The sequence below is a fragment of the Chrysochloris asiatica genome, unplaced genomic scaffold, assembly GCF_000296735.1.
Source record: "Chrysochloris asiatica unplaced genomic scaffold, ChrAsi1.0 scaffold00275, whole genome shotgun sequence".
Classification (NCBI taxonomy): domain Eukaryota; kingdom Metazoa; phylum Chordata; class Mammalia; order Afrosoricida; family Chrysochloridae; genus Chrysochloris; species Chrysochloris asiatica.
In genome coordinates, this window is record NW_006408793.1 from 2,332,136 (window position 1) to 2,354,957 (window position 22,822).

Here is a 22,822-nt window from a genome sequence, read left to right on the forward strand (position 1 = left end):
CTGAGGCTGTAAATCTTTACTGGAGCAGAAAGCCCCATCTTTCTCCTGCCGAACAGCTGGTAGTTTCGAACTGCTGAGCGTGACATTAGCAGCCTGATTCGTAACCACTACGCTGCAAGAGCAGGCTATCTGTGAATCACAATCATTAATTGTTTTTGAGTTGATCTGACTCATGGCAACCTTATGGACGAAACAGAACTGTGCTAGGGTTTGCAAGGCTGCAATCTTTACAGAAGCACACAGACTGCCACATCTTTCTCCCACGACCACTACTGAGTTAGAAAGCTGAGCATTTACCCACCATGCCACACCAGGTTCCTTTGAATCACAGACTGAATTATTTCTAGAATGTAGGAGGAAGTTAATGGTGATTGGATCCCAGCACATACTAGGAAATTTGATTTGCTGTAGTTGTTGTTGTTAAGTGCTGTAAAGTCGATTCCAACCCATAAGGACCCTGTATAGGGTTTCCAAGGAGCCGCTGGTGAGCTTGAACTGCCAACCTTGCAGTTCAAATGACTTTGCAGTCTGGTGCATTAACCCACAGTGCCACACCAGAACTCTGAAAAATATGGAACGCTTCATGAATTTTGTTGTAGTTAGGTGCCTTCAAGTCACTTCTGACTTGCAGCAACCCTATGTACAACAAAACAAAACTGTATGCAGTGTTGCACGGTCTTGACAATTGTTATGTTTGAGCCCATTGGTGCTACCACTGTGTCAATATGTCTTTCTCTGCTTTGCTGACCCTCCACTTTTCCAAGCACGATGTCCTACAGAGACTTGTCCCTCCTGATGATACATACAAAGTATGACAGATGAAAGCTCACCATCCCTGTTTCTAAGGAGCATTTTGGCTGTACTTCTTTCAAGGCACATCTGATTGTTCTTCTGGAAGTCCATGGTACTTTCAATATTCTTCCCCAACACCATAATTCAAGTGCAGCAATTCTTCTACAGTCTTCCTTATGCATTGTGCAACTTTCATGTACATAAGAGGACTAAAAAGTACCATGGCTTGGGTCAGGTGCACCTTACTCCTCAAACTTATAACTTTGCTTTTTAACACTTTAAAGAGATCGTTTGTAGCAAATGTTCCTAATGCAATAAATCATTTGACTTTTTTTTTTTTTTTTGGTCAGCCAGTTTGTGTTTATTGACGTAAGATGCTCAGGCCTTGACGGCATACTTCCGCAGTGGGTACAGCCGCTCCTTCCGCTGCTGTTTCTTGGTCTTCAGGTTCTCCTCGTGCTTGTTGAGCCTACGGCGCATGGGCCGCAGATCCAGGGGTGTGTACTTCTTACCCTTGTAGAACTTCCTGAGGTTCTCCCTCTGAGTCTGGTTGATGACAGTTAGAACCCGGGCAATGGATTTGCGAACAACTCGGATTTTAGAGAGCTTGGACGCAGCACCGCCCGTGAGTTTGGCGAAGCGCAGCTGGGACAACTCCACCTTCAGGTTGTCCAGCTGTTTTAGCAGCTCCTCCTTCTTCTTGCAGCGAAGGTTACCGTGCCTTGATCTTGGCCATGGCTGAGCGAAAAAACCGCGCCGCCGCCGGATCTGAGGCCAAGGGAAAGAACCATCATTTGACTTCTTGACTGCTGTTTCCATGAGTGTGGATTACAGATCCAAGAAAAATGGAACTTGGTAAATTAAATATTTTTTCCATTAATCATGATGTTATTTATTGGCTCAGTTGTGAGGATATCTGTTTTGTTTACATCGAGGTGCGATCCATACACTGAAGGCTGTGGTCTTTGATCTTCATCAGTATATTAAGTTCTCTTTGCTTCCAGCAAGCAAGATTAAATTATCTGTATATCTCAGGTTGTTACTAAGTCTTCTTCCAATTCTGATACCACGTTCTTATTCATATACTCCAGCTACTCAGATTATTTGCTCAGCATACAGATTGAATAACTAGGGTGAAAGGATACCACCCTGGAACACATATCTCCTGATTTTCAAACCATTCAGTATCCCCTTGTTATGCTCTAACCAAAACAAGGCCAGGGGCCAACTGTGGAATAGACCATCAATTGCTTATATACAAGTTTAAGACTGCCTCTTGGTCTATAAACAGGTTCCTCATGAGCACAATTCAGTGTTCAGGAACAGCCATTCTTCTCAATGTTGTCCATAGCGTGTCATGATCTATACAGTTGAAAGTCTTTTCATAGTCAATAAAGTAAAAAGAAATATCTTTTTGGCATGCTCTGCTTTCAGCCCAGATGCATCTGACGTCAGCAATTATATAGCTAGTTCCACTTTCTCTTCTGAATCTGTCTTGAATTTCTGTTAGTTCCCTGTCAATGGACTGTTGTAACCACCTTTGAATTTTCTTCAGCAAAATTGTACTTGCTTGTAATAGTAATGGTATTATTCAATGATTGCTGCAGTCCGTTGGGTTACCTTGCTTTGGAATGGGCACAAATATAGATCTCTTCCAGTTGGTTGGCCTAGTAGCTGTCTTCCAAATCTCTTGTTGAAATATTTCAGTATTCTGTCAATTCCTGGAGCCTTGTTTTTTTCATCAATGCCTTCAAAGAAGCTTGGACTTCTTCCTTCAGTGCCATTGGTTGTTGATCATATATTATCTCTTGAAATACTTGAATATGGGCCATGTATTTCTGATACAGTGACACTGTAGAGTCCTTCCACCATCTTTTGATTCTGTTTACATCATTCAATATTTGGCCTATGTTACTGCTATTGTTAAATGCCACAGTGTCACTTCCAACTCATAACAAGGTTTCCAACAAGTGGATGATGGCTTTGAATCACCAGCCTTGTGGTTAGTAGTTCAGTGCTTACCCTACAGCGCCACACTATGATTCCATTTTGCCTGTGCTGTTGTTGTTGTTAAGTGGCATCAAGTCAGTTCTGACTCATAGCGACCCTTTCTAGGGTTTCTGTGAAGTGGCTGGTAGGTTTGAACCACTGACCTTGTATTTCAAACAGACCTTGTGGTCCAGAGCATTATCCTGCAGTGTCACACCAGAACTCAATTTTGCCGATGTTGTTGTTGTTGTTAAGTGCCGTTAAGTTGATTCTGACTCATAGTGACCCTGTATAGGGTTTCCAGGGAGAAGCTGGTGGGTTTGAACTGCTGACCTTGTGGTTCATAGTCCAGTGCTTATTCTATAGCACCACAGCCAATTTTGCCTATGGTGGTGGTGGTGGTGGTGTGCTATGGAGTTGGTTCCAACTCATAGTGACCTTATATAGGTTTTGGAGACTAAATCTTTACAGAAACAGAACATCTCATCTTTATTCCACAGGACAGCTGGTAGTTTCAAACTGCTAACCTTGAGGTTAGCAGCCCAACTCCTAACCAGAATACTATATAATGCTATTGCAAGTTGAGGCTTCACCTTTTTTTTTCCTTCAATTCTTTCAGCTTGAGAAATGTTGACCATGTTCTTCCCTTTCGTTTTGTAACCCTAGGTCTTTGCACATTTCATTATAATACTTGACTTGATTTTCTTGACCTACCCTTTGAAGTCTTCTGTTCAACTCTTTTACTTCCTCATTTTTTCCAGTTGTTCTAGCTTCTCTACAATCAAGAGCACATTTCAGAATCTCTTCTGACATCCATTTTGTCTTTTCTTTCTTTCCTGTCTTTTTAATGACCGTTTGCTTTCTTTATGTATGATGTTTAGGTCATCCAACAACTCTTCAGGTGTGGCGCTAAAGAATAAGCAAAGTGGTAATTCAGACCCATCAGCTGTTCTTTGGAAATCTTACACAGAGTCATTATGAGTTGGAACCGACTTGACAGCACATAACAACAACAACAACAACAACAACAACTCTTCTGGCCTTCAGTCATTAGTGTCTAATGCATCAAACTTATTCTTCAGATGGTCTCTAAATTCAGGTAGGATATAGTTAAAGTCATGTTTTGGTTCTCATGGACTTGTTTTAATTTTCTTTAGCTTTAGCCTGAACTTGCATATAAGCAATTGATGGTCTATTCCACAGTTGGCCCCAGGCCTTATTTTGGTGGTTGAGCATTTCCACCTCTCTTCCCACAGATGTAGTCAATTTAATTTTTATGTATTCCATCTGGTGAGGTCCATGTGTATAGTAAACATTTAAGCTTTTTTAAAAAGGTATTTTCAAAGAGTAAGGCTTTGCTCTTATAAATTCTATCATGCGATCTTCAGCATAATTTATATCACCAAGGCTATATTTTCCAAATATTGATCTATCTTCTTTGTTTCCAACTTTCCCATTCCAATGACCAATAGTTATAAATGCATCTTGATTGTACATTTGACCAATTAAAGACTGGAGAAACTTGTAGAATTCTTCTATTGCATCACCACTGGCTTTAGTTGTTGGTGCATAAATTTGAATAATAGTGTAATTAACCGATCCTCCTTGTAGACAGATGGATACTATCCTACCACAGACAACACTGTACTTCAAGATAGATTTTGAAATGGTCTTTTTGATGATAAATGTGACAACATCCCTTTTCCGTTTGATGCCTGCCTGATTCAAAATGTCCAATGGCAATCCATTTTAGTTCACTAATGCCTAGGATATGGATCTTGATGTGTTCAATTTCATTTATGGCAACTTCCCATTTTACTAATTCATATTCATTCCATGTTCCGGTTGTTAATGCATGTTTGAAGTTTGTTCTTCTTACTTTGAGTTATGTCACATCAGCAAATGAAGATCTCCAAAGATTTACTCCATTCATTACGGTCAACTCTACTTCAAAGAAGCAGCATTTTCCCAGTCATATTTTGAGTGCCTTCTAATATGAGGGGCTCATCTTCTGGCACTATCATTATCTGACAATATTCTAGTGTTATTCATAATATTTTCATCTTCCAGTGCTATTTCTGACAATGTTCCACTGCTATTCATAAGGTTTTCAGGGCTGCACATATTTATTCAATGTAAAGGCTGAGAAAATAATCTGAGAAGCTGGATTATATAAAGAAGAATGTGGCATCAGGATTGGATGAAGACTCATTAACAACCTGCAATAAGCAGATTATACAAACTTGATTGCTGAAGGAAAAGAGGACTTAACATGCTAACTGATGGAGATCAAAGACCACAGCTTGCAGAATGGGTTGTACCTCAATGTAAAGAAAACAAAAATCCTCACCACTGAACTAATAAACAACATCAAGATAAATGGAGAAAAGATTGAAACTGTCAAAAGACTTCATTTTTCTCAGATCAACCATCAACACTCATGGAATCAGCAGTCCAGAAATCAAATGACATATTACAGTGGACAAATTCGCTGCACAAGACCTCTTTAAAGTGTTGAAGAACAAAGATGCCAGCTTGAGAACTAAGGTGCGCCTAACCCAAGCCATGGTGTTTTCACAATAACCTCATATGCATGCAAAAGCTGGACAGTGAGTAAGGAAGACTGCAGAAGAATTAATGCATTTGAGTTGTGAAGTTGGAGAAGAATATTGAAGGTACAATGAACTTCCAGAAGAACAAACAAATCTGTGTTGGAAGAGGTACAAGCAGAATGCTTCTGAGAAGCCAAGATGGCCAGACTTCATCTCTTATATTATGAACATATTATTAGTAAGGACCAGTCCCTGAAAGATATAATGCTTGGTAAAGTAGAGTGTTAGTGAAAAAGAGGGAGATGATTAATGAGATGGATTAGCACAGTGGCAGCAACAATGGGCTCGCACGTGGCAACAATTGTGTGGATGGCACAGGATCAGGTGATATTTCATTCTGTTGTACATAGGGTCACTACGGGGGGTCAGAACCAACTCGATGCCACCTAACAAGTCTGTCTTACTCTGGAAGTTCCACTGAGATTTGTCTATCATGGATGATCCTGCTGGTACTTCAAACACCTGTGGCATAGCTTCCAACACCACAGAACCACACGAGCCACCACAGTACAACAAACTTGTTTCAGTGTAACTAATATTTCCTTTCCTCCTCTTTTGTACATATAGGGAATACAGTAGTTGTCATCAAGTCTGCTCAAATTCATGGAGACCCCATCATGTGTGGCCAAGTAGAACTCTGCTCTAAAGTGTTTCAACAGCTGAATTTTTGGAGGTAGCTTGCAAGGTCTTTTTTCCAAGGCTCTTATAGTGGACTAGAACTTTCAACATTCTGGTTAGCAGTCACTCTCATTAACTATTTGCACCAACCAGGAACTTCACGAGAAACCCAAGGCTTAGGAATCAGGCAGCAATAGGATCCAGAGCCACCAAACAGCAAGCACAAGATGCTAGGCCAGCAGTTCAGGGACAGGTGTCAGGCTGGCTACTTTGGAATGACCTTAGGAGAATGTTAGACACAGATCCCCAAGCCGCAAACGCAGCCCCACGGAATCACAATCTCTGAGGTAGGGAATCTTTTTTGGTAGCATACAACAGAAAACCTTAATGCATGTAGTCACTGCAATCATTGTCCTAGCAACAAATCTCACTCCTGGTATTTGAATTCTCATTAGCGTTATAGTTAGAGGATGGCCTTCCCAACACCATCACAAGAGTTTAGAAGTTGGAGGGAAAGGGCCTCCCCAAGCTGTAAGCCAATGCCCATAAACTATAGCGATATCTTTGCATAGAAACTAAGTAAATAATGAAAGAGAAAAGACACTTTATTTGAAAGATCAGGGACAGTGACCATGAACACCTAAGATTCAAATCTAAAGAACAAATCAAATCATGAATTCAAATGTACTTTGTAAGCCATAAATTAATTTTGAGTACATTCTAAATTAGGAGGAGTAAAACCTTCACCACACCTCAAATTAAGTGGGGCTGGGGGTTTGGAAACCAACTTCTGGGTTAGGTAAAAACGGCCATTTGTTTTGGTAAATTTGTGTACATGTTATCTATGGTTGCTTTCAAGCCTCAATGACACAGGTGACAATTGTACAAAAAAAAAAGATCCTCTAGCCCACAAAGAAAGTTTGCCACCTCCTAAACCAGTGATCACAGGCAAATATAAAACTACAGTCCTCACCATTTTAAACAAGCCCTACAGAAAGACTCTCCATGAATATATGGGCATAGGGGTGAGGGAGGAGACAGTCCCCAGAGTCTGATACAAGACAGCACTGGCTTCTTTTACTGGGTTTGGATCATTGCTTCAAGAGTCACTGTGACTGACGATATATCTGATGCTTCAGCTATTTGGTAGACAAATAGTTACAAATTTCCCTTCCATATGCAAATCTTTAATCACTTCCAGAATAAAGCCACATTATACTAGAGAGGTCAAACATGTGGACCACAGACCACATATGTGTGTGTGTATGTGTATGCACATGTATGTGTCTGTTTGTGCAGCTTTTATTTTTTTGTTTTTCTTATCTCCCTTATAGTTTAAACTAAGGATGACTCCAAACCAGGCCCAACCTATGATACCATTCACACCGCCTGGACTTCCACTTTGGCAGCTTATCCAAAGCAAATTAGAGTCCAAGGTGGGAGAGGATATAGCCACATGGCTGTCTGGTCTGCCTCTGAATCTACTCACCTGTTGGCTTTGCTCTCCTACAGTGTGCTGGACTCCCTGCAATAAGGCGGGATGGCCCAGGCCCAGTTGGCTCATAGTCTGCCCCCAGGGAACTATGCAATCAGAAAGTTGGCAGTGAGCTCACCAGGTTTAACAAGCTTCTCTTTCCTAGGACAAAATCTGCAAAGGGCTAAAGTCCATCTCTACACTTATGGATGAGAAAGATGAAGATTAAGTCTCTCAAGCTCTAGTTCTTTAGACACTTATCATGATGTAGATTACAGAGAGCAAGCAATCACATAGCTTTCTTTAAAGCATCACCCCAAACTGTCAGGATTCTAGAAGAAAAAAAAAGGTGATGCCCAGTGATCCCCAATTTTGACTTCTTTCAAATGTTCCTAGATATATCTGGTTCATAATAAATATCTTCGACTCTACAGCTTTGTTTTCATGTAAGCAGTCCAAACACAGGCATGCATCTGATATCCCTTCCAATCACAGAGTTCAAAATTTCCAAAGCCTTTTAATTAAGGCTTAGGCTTGGAAATATGGCTAAATGAATCTCCAGACTCATTATGTTCTACCTTATTTCTACATGTTGATACAGGCTTGATAACAGGTACCTCAATCTCTTAATATACATCGACGTTTATCATACCTTTACCACTACGTAATTACTTTTTTAGAAGTTCAATTCATTTCTGAAACCAAGTCTAAAAACTAACAGTGGTAGTTATAGAAGAGCTTTGGTATATTTCAAAATAAAACTAGAACTCTCATGACACCTGAAAATATTGCAAAGAGAAAAATATCTTATCCCTAAAGCAGTTTCAAATACACCTTCATTGTTTAAATTGATAGTATCTAATAACAATTTCAGTTTTATGGGAAATTGCCTGAAGACCTTTGACAAAGCTTCTTTGTACAGAATATACACAAATAAGGTGTCCATTTCTAAATCATGGTATATTTTTAAAACACTAAAAATTACCATATCGTCTCTTCTTAAAGACTGTTACTTAAATACTAACAACAGTATACTTTTCATTTGAAATTTTTTATAACAAAAAGTTTATGGATCAAAAATTCATTTAAAGTTTAACACTCACACACATATGTATATAATTAAAATATTCTTTTCACACAATATTGTGAAATTTGAAAATATTTTGGTGCAGACTTAATTTTAATATGTTGTAAAGGGAGACACCTTTGGGAAAACAAACTTAATATATTTGAGGGTAAGTCAAAAAGTATGGCTATAAAAACATAGACACCTTTATTAAACAAAAATATCAAAACGTGAAGCTATTGTTTCTCAACATATCCTGCATCTATCTCTATAGACTTCTGAAGGTAGATGTTTCCATCTCTCTCTGGTAGCGTAGTGGTCACGAATCGGGCTGCGAGCCACAAGGTCAGCAGTTTGAAACTACCAGCTGCTCCACGGGAGAAAGATGAGGCAGTCTGCTCCCATAAAGATTTACAGCCTCGGAAACCCTGTGTAGGGTCGCTATGAGTTGGAACCGACTCCACGGCACACAACAACAGCAACAACAACAACCCTTCCCTGAAGAATTCTGTGCTCTTTGATTTACACCACTTGAAGACATCAGTTCTGGCATCCTCAAGGGATTTAAATTGTGTTCCTTTTAAATGTCCGTTGAGTTTTGGGAAGAAAAACAAGTCTGAAAGGGTAAGATCAGGGCTGTAGAATGCATGGGTAAATTTTCTCAATGAAATTCTCACGGGACAGACCTTGTTACTCTTGAAGAATGAATGAGCCAGTGCATTATCCTGATGGGAAAAAACTTCTCAGTGCAATTTTCCTGGCCTTTTCTTACTTTTTCATAAAAAGCCCTCATGATCATTCGCTGTCCCTTAAGATAATCTATCAAGATTGTTGTTGTTGTTCAGTGTTGTCGAGTTAGTTTTGACTCATAGCAATCTATGCACAACTGCACCAGTCCTGTGCCATCCTCACAACTATTGGTTGAGTCCGTACATCTTGTTGGGGCTCTTCCTCTTTTTCATTGACCTTACACTTTACCAAGCATGATGTCCCTCCTGATGACATGTCCAAAGTATGAGAAATGAAGTCTTGCCATCCTTACTTCTTAAGAGTATTCTGGTTAACAACACAGATATGTTTGTTCTTCTGGCAATCCATGATACTTTCAATACTCTTCTCCAACACCACAATTCAAATGCATTGACTCTTCTACAGTCTTCCTTAGTCATTGTTCAACTTTCACATGTACATGAGGCAATTGAAAATACCATGACTTGGGTCAGGCATGCCTTAGTTCTCAAACTGACATCTTTACTTCTTAAACACTTTGGTGGTGGTGGTTACGTGCTGTGGAATCGGTTCCGACTCATCGTGACCCAGTACAGGGTTTCCGAGGCTGAAATCTTTATGGGAGCAGAAAGCCTCATCTTTCTCCCATGGAACAGCTGGTAGTTTCGAACTTCTGACCTTGCGGTTCACAGCCTGATTCGCAACCACTACACTAGTCTTTTGCAGCAGATTTGCCTGATGCAATACAATGTTTATTTTGTGACTGTTGTTTCCATTATTGTTGATTGTGGAGCCAAGCAAAATGAAGTCTGATAACTTCAACCTTTTCTTCATTTATCATGATGTTATTTATTGATTTGGTTGTGAGGATTTTTGTTTTCTTTACATAGAGGTACATATGAGCAGTTGAACTTGGAAATGTGCAACTGATGGTCTGTGTTCCACAGTTGTCCCTGGTCTTGTTTTGGTTGATGATATTGACCTTCTCCAACCTCTTTTCACATGTAGTCGATTTGATTCCTTTGTATTCCATCTGGTGATGTTCATATGTATGGTGGTTATGTGCTGTGGAGTCGATTCTGACTCATAGCGACCCTGCATAGGGTTTCTGGGGCTGTAAAGTTTTACGGGAGCAGAAAGCCTCATCTTTCTCCCGCACGCAGAACCGCTGGTAGTTTTGAACTGCTGACTCTGAAGTTAGCAGCCCAACTCTTAACTGCACCAGAGCTCCTTGTTCATATGTATGTTGTTGTTGTTGTTAAGTACCGTGGAGTTGGTTCTGACTCATAGTGACCCTACACAGGGTTTCCAAGGCTGTAAATCTTTACAGGAGCAGAAAGCCTCATCTTTCTCCCACATAATAGCTGGTAGTTTTGAACTGTCAACCTTGAGGTTAGCAGCCCGAATCATAACCACTACGCTACCAGAACTTCTTTGTTCATATATATAGTCACTTTTTTAAAAAGGTATTTGCAATGGATAAGTCCTTGGTCTTGAAATTTCTATCATGTGATCTCTAGTATCATTCCGAGTCCCATGGCCATATTTCCCAACTAATGATCCTTATTCTTTGCTTCCAACTTTCACATTCCAATCAGCAGTAATTGCCAATGCATCCTGATTTTATGTTTGATCAGTTTAAGACTGAAGAAGTTGGTTGTTGTTGAGTGCTATCAGATTAGTTCGGACTCATAGTTACTCATAGGGTTTCTGAGGAACGACTGGTGAATTTGAACCACCGACCTTGTGGTTCAAATGGCCTTGCAGTCCAAATGGCCTTGCAGTCTAGTGCTTATCCTACAGCGCAACACCAGGACTCCAAAGAAATTGGTAGAATTCTTCAGTTTCATTAGCAGTTGCTTTAGTGATTGGTAATCAGGATTATCCCTTCAGAATCCCATACAAACAATCGCCATAACCTTCTAAGCTGACTGCTCTCTTTTGAATTTAACTGGACCAGGTGATCATCTCAGAAACCACTGTTTTGAGTGGACCTTTTGTTTTTTTGAAGGAGTGTTAACAAGACTAAGAGAAGTGAGTTACTATGAAACTTGTCTGCCGTCAACCACTGATCAAAGAAACATGCTTAAACATGTTTTGTTTGGAATAAACCAGTATAAACTGGAGCCCTAAGTAGCAATACTTGTTTACTTACCCTTGAATTGTAAATTTCTACATGCTTGCACATACTCAGGTAATTTGTCTTTAAGTTAGTATCTCTTGATCTAAATTATTTTACATGCATGACAAAATCTTAACCGATTTATAGCATTGAAGAGAACTTTTTAGGTAACCTGCAAATCTTGAGATATAGGTACAAATAAATGAAGGGGAACTAAGAAGATTTCATGTTAATTTTCACACCAAATCACTTTCACACAAGTCCCTAAACCCATCTGTGTCTTTTTTCCCTCTCAAGTGAAGATGATGGGCTACGATGAGAATTAATTGAGTGTCTCTCCCTGTAAAATCTTAGCACAGTGCATGGAATTTGAGAATTGTTATAAAATTGGTGGTGGTGGCCAGAGTAGAAAGAACAATTACAGCACACTTATAGCCACAGCACAAAGAACACATGAAAATCAGATCAAATAGAGCAATTAAAATTTTAATCTAGGCTGCCTAAATTTTATTTAAATACAGTTTTTTCTATCAGCCTTATTGTTGGTAGTGGTAGAGACCATGAAGTTTATTTTGATTCATGGCAATCCCATGTGACTGCGTAGAATTGTCCCCCATAGGATTTTCTAGGTGTTACTTTGGGTGGAGTCCTGGTGTGGTGCTGTGGGTTAATGCACCAGACTGCAAAGCCATTTGAACTGCAAGGTCGGTGGTTCAAGCTCACCAGCTGCTCCTCGGAAACCCTATACAGGGTCGCCATGGGTCAGAAATGACTCGACGGCACTTAACAACAACAACTGTGGGATAAGCATAGGACTACTAACCACAAGCTTGACAGTTTAAACCAACTAGTGGCTCCAGGGGAGGCAGAAGAGACTGTCTGTTTCAGTAAAAACCTATAGTCTTGGAAACACCATATAGGGTTGCTACGCATCAGAATTAGGGTTGAAGAGTAAGAAGAACCCCAATGAGATGAAATGACACAATGGCAGCAACAAAGGACTCAGGTGTAGCAACAATTGTGAGCTGGCGTGGGGCCAGGCAGCATTGTGTTCTGTTGTGCTTAGGGCAGCAATGAGTTGGTACTGACTAGATGGCAGCTAACAACAACAACAACAATGCATCAGCATTGACTCAATGGCAGTGAGTCTGGTTTGGCTTGATAATCTTTTCAGAAGCAGACTGCCAGGTTCTTCTCCCACATGGAGCACCTGGGGGGTTCAAATCCAACCTTTCAGTCAGCAGTAGAGCACTTCCTTCCCTATTGTGCCAGCTGGGCTCTTTGTACCAGCCTCCCTATTTACCAGTTCACATTTCCCCTGACCTTGTCTCATCACACAGACATACCAGATGAGAGAAAGAACAAACACTTCTTTAAAGTAATAACTAGAAGTGCAGTTGCTCCATACAATAAGCACTGGACTGTGAATCCCAAAGTCCACGGTTCAAGCCTGCCAGCCACTCCATGGTAGAAAGATGAGGCTTCCAGCTCTCACGAAGATTTAAAGCCTCAGAAACCCTACACAGGGTCACTGAGTCAGAACCAACTGGACAGCACTTAACAACAAAAACAACTAGGCACTGCCTGTTAACTGCTGACTTTAGGATCTAACAATGAAAGCTTCAGCATCCTATTAATTAATTTAATTAATTAACCATTAAATGCCTATTTAACAAAACCACCTGCTAAAGAAATTATCGGTTAATTCTGTTGTCCAGAAGAAAGTACAATACAGACATTCTCAGTCGTGGTCACTGATGACCACAGGATCAGACATTCGGCAGCAAAACAGCGACATCAACACTAACGTTTCTTTGATTCTAGCACAAGAGCTATACCTTCTCATATCCCAGCATGCACCGGAGCCTGCTTCTAGCAGCCTAGCACCCCCCCCTCCCACTCACTACCCTAGGAGCAAACACAGAGAACACCCACAGATCCTGCTAAGCCTACCACCAGAGGCTTATTTTATGTTACTCTGAATTAATTACAGGAGTTGTAAAGGCTCTGGTGTGGTTTGAATAATATTATCTGGACCTGACCACTTGCTTTAGAATATATGGCCAACTTTCATCCACTTCCTAATCGTTTTCCTTCCCCTCTCTTCCAGAAATTGTTTATCATGCTTAAGTATGCAAACATCAACAGAGCTTTTTGACTAGTTGCAAACCCCCCATTGATGAATAGTGCGCAATATATTTCTGATCCAATCCCCACTTCTATACATCAGGATGTTCCTGGGAGATTTAGGCCAAGTTGATTTTCCTTTCTTCTGTCCATGTCCTGAGTTTCCTCAGCTGACACCATACATACAATTTCATAACCATAAGTGTATTTTCTCAGCACTTCTCTTGGCTGTATCTATTCCCTTACATATTGATAGCTTGGTTCTGTATATTATCATTGTTTATTTCTTTAGTATAGTTACTATCTACTGCAAAGATGCTGCCAAATGTTTAAAAGCTTTCTTCTTCTTTGAAGATTAAGTCAAAAGAAAAAGTCCAGAGGAACACAAAAATGAAGAGAGAAATACTTCTTTAAAACAAAAGTTGAATGTGGTTTAACTCAGACTGAGTTTTTGAGTTATACCAAAGCCAGCATGCAAAACAACACTGACAGAAACTCAGAAAGCACTTAAATAGCAAGTTAGCAAATCAACACAGCAAAGCAGCCTGTGTCTAGAAGAGGCATTCTGCAATGTGGCCTCCACAGTGATCAACTTGAAAGATAATATATTTGTGTGTTTAACATGTTTGTAATTCTGCTGGACCCTTTATTTTTTTGAAATCCCAACAACCTCTTAACATTGCCTTTCTTTTTTCTTTTCATTTTTATTTAAAGAAGCTTTGGAAGGGTACTTTAAAGAATTGTTTCATTCTTTCCCATATGCTGATGAGAAAGAAGGATGTTCCAGCAGTTACTAAATGATGTAAAGGATTATCCGCTGCTAAGAATCAACATCTTCTAAATCTGTACTATATCAACTTGCATGCAGAGTCAGAAATTGGCACAGGCCTGAGCCGTGTTTTGTTCTGCTGTACACAGGGTCGCTATGAGTTGGAACAAACTCGACGGCACCTAACAACAACAGGAGAAACTGAGTACTTTAAAACTTTTAGTTGAAAATGTATCCTCCTGTCATACTAAGAGGATCTATTAAGCATGGAAGCAAATCTGTGTCCAGTTCTGAAAATCTATAGACAAAGGCATGTTTTATGTTTCTGAAACATTTTGCTGTTGGTGATTTATTTCACTTCCATGTGGCCAGCCATTTGTTTATTCTATCGCATGCCATCTGGTTTTTGGTAGAGCGATTTCAAGTCCTTCTCATTCCCTACCTCATAACCCACAGAAAGCAATTTTTAATAGACATAGATTTAAATCATGTGGATTCACGTGGAGTCGGTAACCCGAGCTGCCTTTCATTTCCATTTGGCAAACACTTTAATGGGATTAGCAAATTGTGTTATTATGAGGTACTTATTGAGACACAACACCTTTTTTTTTTTTTTTTTTTTTTTTTTACAATGACAAAGTAAATTAACAGTTTCATTTGGGGGGTTTAATAGCAGTACAGAAGATTTCACTAACGTTACAGGAAATTGCCCCGATAGACAATAAAGTCCTACTACAAACCCTATCCATATATTTCAATTCTGAGAGTCAATGACTATGTATACCAGGTGAGATGGGAAGGACTTACAGTGGGGAATACACATCAGGCTGCTTCACTTGTAAGGGAAGTGCTATTGTGTAACTATAGACCTGCACACCCTGCCTGGTCCCTACATTTTGGTGGCCTGCTCTAAGTCCTCTAATCACGATCTACGCTTTCTAGATACTGCAAGTGAAGGCAGTCCCTCATACTTTCCCCAAAGAAAAGTTTGTGTCACAAACTCCAGCTCACCAGCATAACTTTATTCTCATTCTAATGCTCACCTGGATTTGCTCTAAAGAAGACTCAACCGTTCATAGAAACAATTTTGTGTTGAAACTTTACAGATGATGTTTAAAGTATTAATTACCATGTTTACAAGAATCCTTGCTGCTTTTGTGGCGAGGAGGGAGCTGATGACAGGACCCAGGAGCTGTCCACAGTTCATGGTTGACATTCAAGGGCCGAGAAACGTCTGTCTTGAGATCTACTTGATTTTCACTAGTCCGTACCAAATCAGAGTTAGATACGTTGTGGGGATGAATAACATCCTGATGGGTATCTGATGGATTTGGTTGGTTTAAAGTGTTAAGTGACATTTGTACTAAAGCTTCATTGATGAAGAAAGAATTTTCATGACAAAAACTCTCAGAGCGATTAAGGTCCATGACCTGCATAAGGAAATTCAGAAAAAGTTTAATAATTTCCCCAGTTACGTTCACAGTTTTCATAAAGCATTTATTTATTCCTGATAGAATTTAACAATCAAAATTTCAATAAGAGTGAGGTCAAGAAGGGAGTTTCCCTTTATTGTGCCTACTGCCTCCTTTTAATTAGTATTTATGCCAAACAGCATTTATGCCTGCAAGATCTTGCGGGGAGGGATGGGGGGAGCTATGTTTTAGGCCATTAAATTTATTCCAGTTTATTTTTGTCAGAGAAGGCAGCACGTTCTCTTTGGCTAAATAAAAGAGGTGAAATCCTAGCCACAGATTCATGAGGAATTTGTAACAAATATAATTTAGCCAACTTGAAAGGAAAATCAAAAGCAATGCAGAACTTATAACTGTCTCAAAGCTTACAACTTTGACCCCACCAATAAAAAGTGTGTGTGCACACAGCAGACAAAGTAAACTCCTGAGAGAAATGGAATTGTCAAGCATGGTTAGAAACGAGGCAGAAGAAATACAGACGCTTCCAAAATCCTACACAGTCATAAATTAGTATAACTTAAGTTGACTGCTATTAGAGAAATCGATTTTGAATGTACTGTATCAAATTTAAGGAGACGTGGTGGTGGTGTAGGCTAAACACCGGACTGCTAACCACAAGGTTGGCAACTCTAACCCAGTGGCAGTTCAAACTTACCAGCCATTGTGCAGAAGGATGGGGTTTTCTGCTCCCATAAAGATTTACAGTCTCAGAAACCCTATACAGGGTCACTGGGAGTCAGAACTGACTCAGTAGCAATGGATTTATATCAAATTTAGAAAAGAGTAAGCTTGGAACAATAGAACAATACTTACTAAAGTCAGTACCGACAACCTGTATAAATAGATAACTGATCTACTAAAAATAATTCTTTATAATAGACCATATAAAGCAAGGCCTTCAACTATAGGAAATCCCTGACTTACAAGATCAACTCAATGCTATGTTTCTCCTCAGGAGAACTGCTATCTCATTGCCTAATGATCCGATAGATACTAAACTTTAAAATTTCCATACATTAATTCAAGACACATATGTATTGTCTCCAAAAGTTCCCAATTTCTACAACTTCCCTACTGAGAAACTGCTGGGAACTCTTATTAGACAAGCACCACAAACACGACTATTTGGTAAAGTGTCCCAGGAACGACAACAGCTCTACTTGTCGTGGAAAAGCTGCCTTAAGAACTTCTTCCACCTGCACGTTACCTCCTTGCTTCCTGGAGTAAACGCTGTGGGGAGGCTGCTCTGGCGACTGTGCTTCCAGCGGTACAGCAGTCTCTGCTGGCTCCGCATCTTCTCCCTCTCCCTCTCCACCATCCGCTGGCCCTCCCTCAGCCGCTCCAGGTTCTGCTGGTACTCCTGGAGCTGATGGGCCAGCTCCCCACGATTCCTCAGCAGCAGCTCCTCCTGCAATTGGCACTCCAGCTCCCGCTCCTGCAGCCAGCTCTCCTTGGCCTCCTGCTCTCGCTGCTGCTGGTCACACCTGCGATGCCAGCGCCGCTGCTCCTGCTGGAACTGATGTTGGAGCTTGTGGATGTTGGCCAGCTCCTCACGCTGTTTCTCCAGGTTGCGGTGCTTCTCCTGGTCCTGAAGTGGGCTGCCTCGGAAAGAATGGCCAGAAGATAGTCTCTCCTGCTGCTGGAGAAGCAGCTTGTGGATCTCAATATGGCTGTCCTGAATGGTCAGGGCGGCCTGTCAAAGCAGAAGACAGGAACAAAGTCAAGGCTTCATATCGTTTAACCTTTGGGCTGGAACGAAGTCTAAACACAAAAGGTTATGACTAAATTGTCTTCTTTTCGTATTTCTGCCTTTTTCCCAAGTTTCCTCCAAAGACAGACTTTGGCACTTCAAATCAGTATGTCCCTTGCCTACTGGCAACCAGTTAAACAAGCAGTTGTCATTGGGTCAACTCCAACTCATGGCAACCTCATAGATGTCACAACAGAACTGTGCTCCATCCAGTTTTCAAGGGCTGGTGATCTTTTTTTCCCCTAGGAGTAGATCACCAAGCATTTCTTCTGAGGTACCTTTGGGGAGATTCAAATTACCAACATTTAACAGCTGTTAACCATATTTGCCTACTGGTCAGGCCTGGGAGTTTATAAAGGAATAAAGCACAAGGTCACATTTCTTTTTTAGAAATGTGATATATTGCTGTGTTTGTTAGATATCATTAAAGCAAGACTCCTGAATTAAAGTTCAGTACATAAATTCTCCAAACTCTGTATTCCTGATCTATGTTTTATACTCTTGCTAAGGTCTCCCTAGTCAGTAATTCATAAGAATTTAAGAATATATATAAACTTGGTAGTTTTTGTTGTTGTTAAGTGCCATCAAGTCAGTCCCAACCCATAGCAACCCTGTATAGGGTTTCCAAGGAGCAGCTGGTGAGCTTGAACAGACAACCTTCCAGTTCAAGTGACTTTGCAATCCAGTACATTAACCCACAGCGCCATACCAGGATTCCTTATGAGGGATATTGGTCCATAATTTTATTTCTTAGTGATATTTTTTTACTGGTTTTGGTATTGGAGTTATGCTTGCTTCATAAACTGAATTTGGGCGTTTTCCATCCTCTTCTATATAAACTAGGTAGTAGGTTTATATAAATCTGTTTAATAGGCAAATTTGCTATAAAAGACCTCTTTTAAAGTATTAAAAATATGTCCGTTTAAGGTGCACCTGGTCCAAGCCATAGTATTTTCAGTGACTTCATATGAATGTGATAGTTGGGCAATGAATAAGGAAGACCAGAGAACGGATACCTTTCAATCATGGTATTGGTGAAGAATACTGAATTAACCATGGGCTGCCAGAAAAACAAATAAATCTGTCTTGGAAGAAATAAAGCCAGATGCTCTTTGGAAGTGAGGATGCCTAGATTTTTGTCGCAAGTACTTTGGACATGTTATCAAGAGGGACTAGTCCCTGGAGAGGAGTCCTAGTGTGGCATTGTGGGTTAATATGCTGGACTGCAAGGTCAGTTTGAACCACAAAATAAGTGGTTCAACCTCACCAGCTGCTCCTTGGAAATCCTGTGCAGGGTTGCTATAAGTCAGAACTGACTCGACAGCACTTAACAACAACAACAAGTTCCTGCTAAAGTAGAGGATCTATGAACTAGAAGAAGACTCTCAACAAGATAGTTTGACACAGCGGGTAAAGCACTGGGCTCAAACATCGCAATGGCTGAAAGGGTGGCCCAGGACCACGCAGTGCTTTGTTCTGTTGTACACAGGTTTGATATGAGTCAGAACTGACTCAATGACACACAACAACAACAACAGTAGTATGTTTTATTTGAGTCCCAAACCAGAAATTACTTGAGCAACATTGTTTTCATATAGAAGTTAAAAATACAAATCAACCATTTGGAGACTTGTGATAAGTAGTAGCTTTGTAAGACCATGCTTAAGAATAGCAGTTAATGGGATTTTTAAGTGAAGGTCATACATTACGAATGAAGTTGAAATTCATTTGTGTAATAGATTGCTAACAGGAGGCTGGAGTGATTAAGGGAAAATAGATACTTTAAAGTCCAGGGAACATTACCAACCAGATTATAAAAACATTTTGGGTTACAGTGTCTGTCGATGAAAAGTTTGGCAGCATCACAGGAAATAATTGCCAAGATTTGGAAGGATTCCACAAAGCCAGAACTTTCTGTGAATGCCCTTGGAAGCTTTTCATTTTAGAAGTTCTCCATTTAAAGTACAAAAAAGTACTGAAAGGGCAACTTGAAATTGGATGCATACTGGGGATGTGTGTATGTTTTGACTCTCTGTGTGAAATTATTGCTCTCGTAGGGGTGAAGTTACATTTTTCCTTGTTAAAAAAATTTAAAACTGTCCATTTAACAAATGCTCAGAAGAAAGGAATTTGACCATTAGTTCTTTATTAAGAGAATAATTTTCTATACTTTTAAAAGTTAAAGGACTAAGATACGTTTTACATTGGTACTTGCAATAACATGCAAACATGTATTCACTGGGACTTTTGAAATAAATTCCTATTTTTAAGTTGAAAAACAGTATTTCAAATTTGAAATCTCAGCTAACTATTTGATTAAGGGCCTTTGGAAGGTATTATAAAGGGAGCTATGATTAGCATTGAAAATAGGTCCTAATTACTTTGCTCTTTAAATATGAAATAATTAGCACATAATAATAAGCATTCAGGACTTTGCTGACCTGGTTAGAACAAATTGTAGATGGCATATCATCACTTAAGTCTAATAAATACTAACGTGTCATTGGAGTAAAAGAGACAAACAAAAATCCAATGTTTTATATGTCAAAACTATCATGTTGTTGTTGTTGTTAAGTGTCATTGAGTTGGTTCTGACTTGAGTCTGTTCTAACTCATAGCGACCCTGTATAGGGTTTCCAAGGAGCATCTGGTGAGCTTGACCTGCCAACCTTGCCGTTCAAACTGACCTTGCAGTTCAGTGCATTAACTCGCAGCGCCATGCAAGGACCCCATAGGCTGTGATAACTCAGGTGGTGGCTCTGTAGGATAAACACTGGACTAAGTGAACCATAAGGTTGATGGTTTGAGCCCACCAGTCACTCCATGGAAGAAACATGAGACTTTCTGCTCCCACAAAAATTAACAGGCTCAGACACAGGGTTGCTGTGATTTGGAACCAACCCAATAGCACAGAACAACAACAACAAGTATACAATTAAGATAATCAACTGCTAGCATGAAATATGTATTTTTCATGTTGATGTAACATCTGGGATAGGGCTGTTCTCTCTTCTGACACAGAGATGGAATTTGAAGATTGGATTTACATTTTCCCACTTAGAGTTTGCATTTATATTTAGGACAGAGAACAGCAATTTCTTTTCAAGTTCAGGGGAATTCCCAATGCACTCTCTTTTAACTTTTCTTAGCTGGAACAGCTCCGTGTCCTTTCCTTTCTGCCTTGCATACACCTCATGTCTAACTGTGCTCTCATATAGGAATCAAATTTCATTTTCATCTGATTTTTCAGAACTGCTTAAAGACTTCAATCACACATAGGAGAGTCAGCTTCAAAAGAAGAAGACTGTGCCAGGAATAGAACTCTTTCAGAGCTTACACAGCTTAAAAGTTTTGACCAGAGTACGAGAATCCACTATAGAATTCCTTAGTCTTTCTGTTGCTGTAACCAAGTATCTTGAAAAAAAAAAAAAAAAGATCGTTTTGGCCACTGGGCTCTTCTGAACTTTGAATGTCCACAGGGTTACATGCAAGATTTCAAATAAAGAGACTGGAGTACTTTGAGAGTGTTTTATGAAGTACTACAAGACGCTCAATGTTTTCATGTCTCCAAAGTTAATTAGCTCCACAAGAGACACTTAATGGTCCCTACATATCTACAGCAAGAGATAAAGAAGGAAACCAAAGACTCCAAGAAGAAAACTCGTCTGCAGGACTGACAGTGTGCATGAACCACGGCCTCATCTACCCTGAGACCAAACGCACAAGATGGTGCCTGGCTACCATCACTGACCGTTCTGACACAATAGATGGTCCCAGACAGAATGGGGGGAAATGTAAAGCAAAATGCAAATTACTAAAAAGGGCCAAACATTTTAGTAGAGAATTGAGAAACCCCCAAGATTACTGGCTTGGTGTACGCTTTAAACTTGGAACTCAAAGCATTCCCAGAGGTCATCTTTCAGGCAAAAGACAAAGTGGCTCATAAAATAAAAACTATCACCTGGGAGTACCGTGCTTCTCTTCATTATCATCTGAATGAGACCTAATGGTCAACCAAAGATGAGAAGCTAAGGGGATACAAGGAAACTAAATTAAGGGAAACAGAACACCTGATGGAATGGAAATCATAAGAAAGCTGACACATTATGAAAAATGTAATCAATCTAGGTTTGTTGTTGTTGTCGTTGTTAAGTGCTGTCGAGTCGGTTCTGACCCATAGCGACTCTGTATGGGTTTCTGAGGAGCAGCTGGTGAGCCTGAACTGCCGACTTTGCAGTTCAAATGGCTTTGCAGTCTGGCGCATCAACCCACAGTGTCACACAATGAGAACCAAATTTTCCATGAAAACTTTCTGCCAAATCACAATAAAGTATTTTTAAGTAAATTCTACCAAACTCAAATCATTCTCAGCTAGCATTTAAAAGAATGCTTATTTTACATGATAAATTTTTCTAAAAATATCTACCTCAGACCAGCACATCTAATACAAGACGCTAACGCCATTCCCACAAAACCTTCTTGTAATCACCAGTACTACAAATACAATTTCCAAAGCTCTGGTGTGGAGATACAGGATAAGCACTAGGCTGCTAATGACAAGGTCAGCAGTTCAAATCCACCAGCTGCTCCTCAGAAACCCTATGTGGGGTCACTATGAGTTGGAACCTACTCCACAGCCCTTAACAATAACAACAAACCAAAAAGTAAGCCAAGAAAATGAAAATGAAGAATAGACACTATCTCATTATTTTCAAATGTTGACTTTCCAACCTGGAAAATCTCAAAAGATTGACGGAAAATCTTTAAGACAAAAATTCAAGTTCAATGAGTTGACCATCACAAAATACATAAAAGTGAGTACTTTCCCCAGCAACAACAACTGGGGAAACAAAATTTTTAAATATTCCAATCATATTGTTGTTAAGTGCCATCAAGTTGGGTTCTAACCCTAATAACCCAGTATAGGGTTTCCAAGGAGTGGTTGGTGAACTTAAACCGCTGACCTCGCAGTTCAAACTGACTTTGCAGTCCAGCACAATGACCCACAGCGCCACACCAGGACTCCATTCCAACCATAAAAGCAATAAAAAGACAAATGCCTAAAAATAAGCTTAATAAGAAAAATATACCAAACCAATAAAAGATGGTAACGCTTTCCAGTAGAACATAAAATAAGACCAAAATGACACCATGCTCTTGGAAAAGAAGACTTACCATTGCAAAGGTGGCAACCTAATTAAAAAACATAAGGAGGTTTTAATCTAATGGTCTTAGCAGGTGGTGTTGTTAAGTGCTGTAGAGTTGGTTTTAACTCACAGTGTCTGAGGTTTTATCTCTTTTG

The 22,822-nt window shown here is 39.9% G+C and overlaps 1 protein-coding gene and 1 pseudogene across 1 annotated transcript in view; both read right to left on the minus strand.

Moving 5' to 3' along the window:
• The window catches only part of ARHGEF28 (Rho guanine nucleotide exchange factor (GEF) 28), a 183,022-nt gene that overhangs the window by 36,366 nt on the left and 123,834 nt on the right, over positions 1 to 22,822 (minus strand). Inside the window, exons 26-27 of the mRNA XM_006874402.1 lie at positions 16,978 to 17,463; positions 15,428 to 15,728 (exon numbers count right to left, since the gene is read on the minus strand). Coding sequence (XP_006874464.1) covers positions 15,428 to 15,728; positions 16,978 to 17,463 — 787 coding nt within the window. The remainder of the gene's footprint in view (positions 1 to 15,427; positions 15,729 to 16,977; positions 17,464 to 22,822) is intronic.
• LOC102823425 lies at positions 1,171 to 1,528 on the minus strand (annotated as a pseudogene).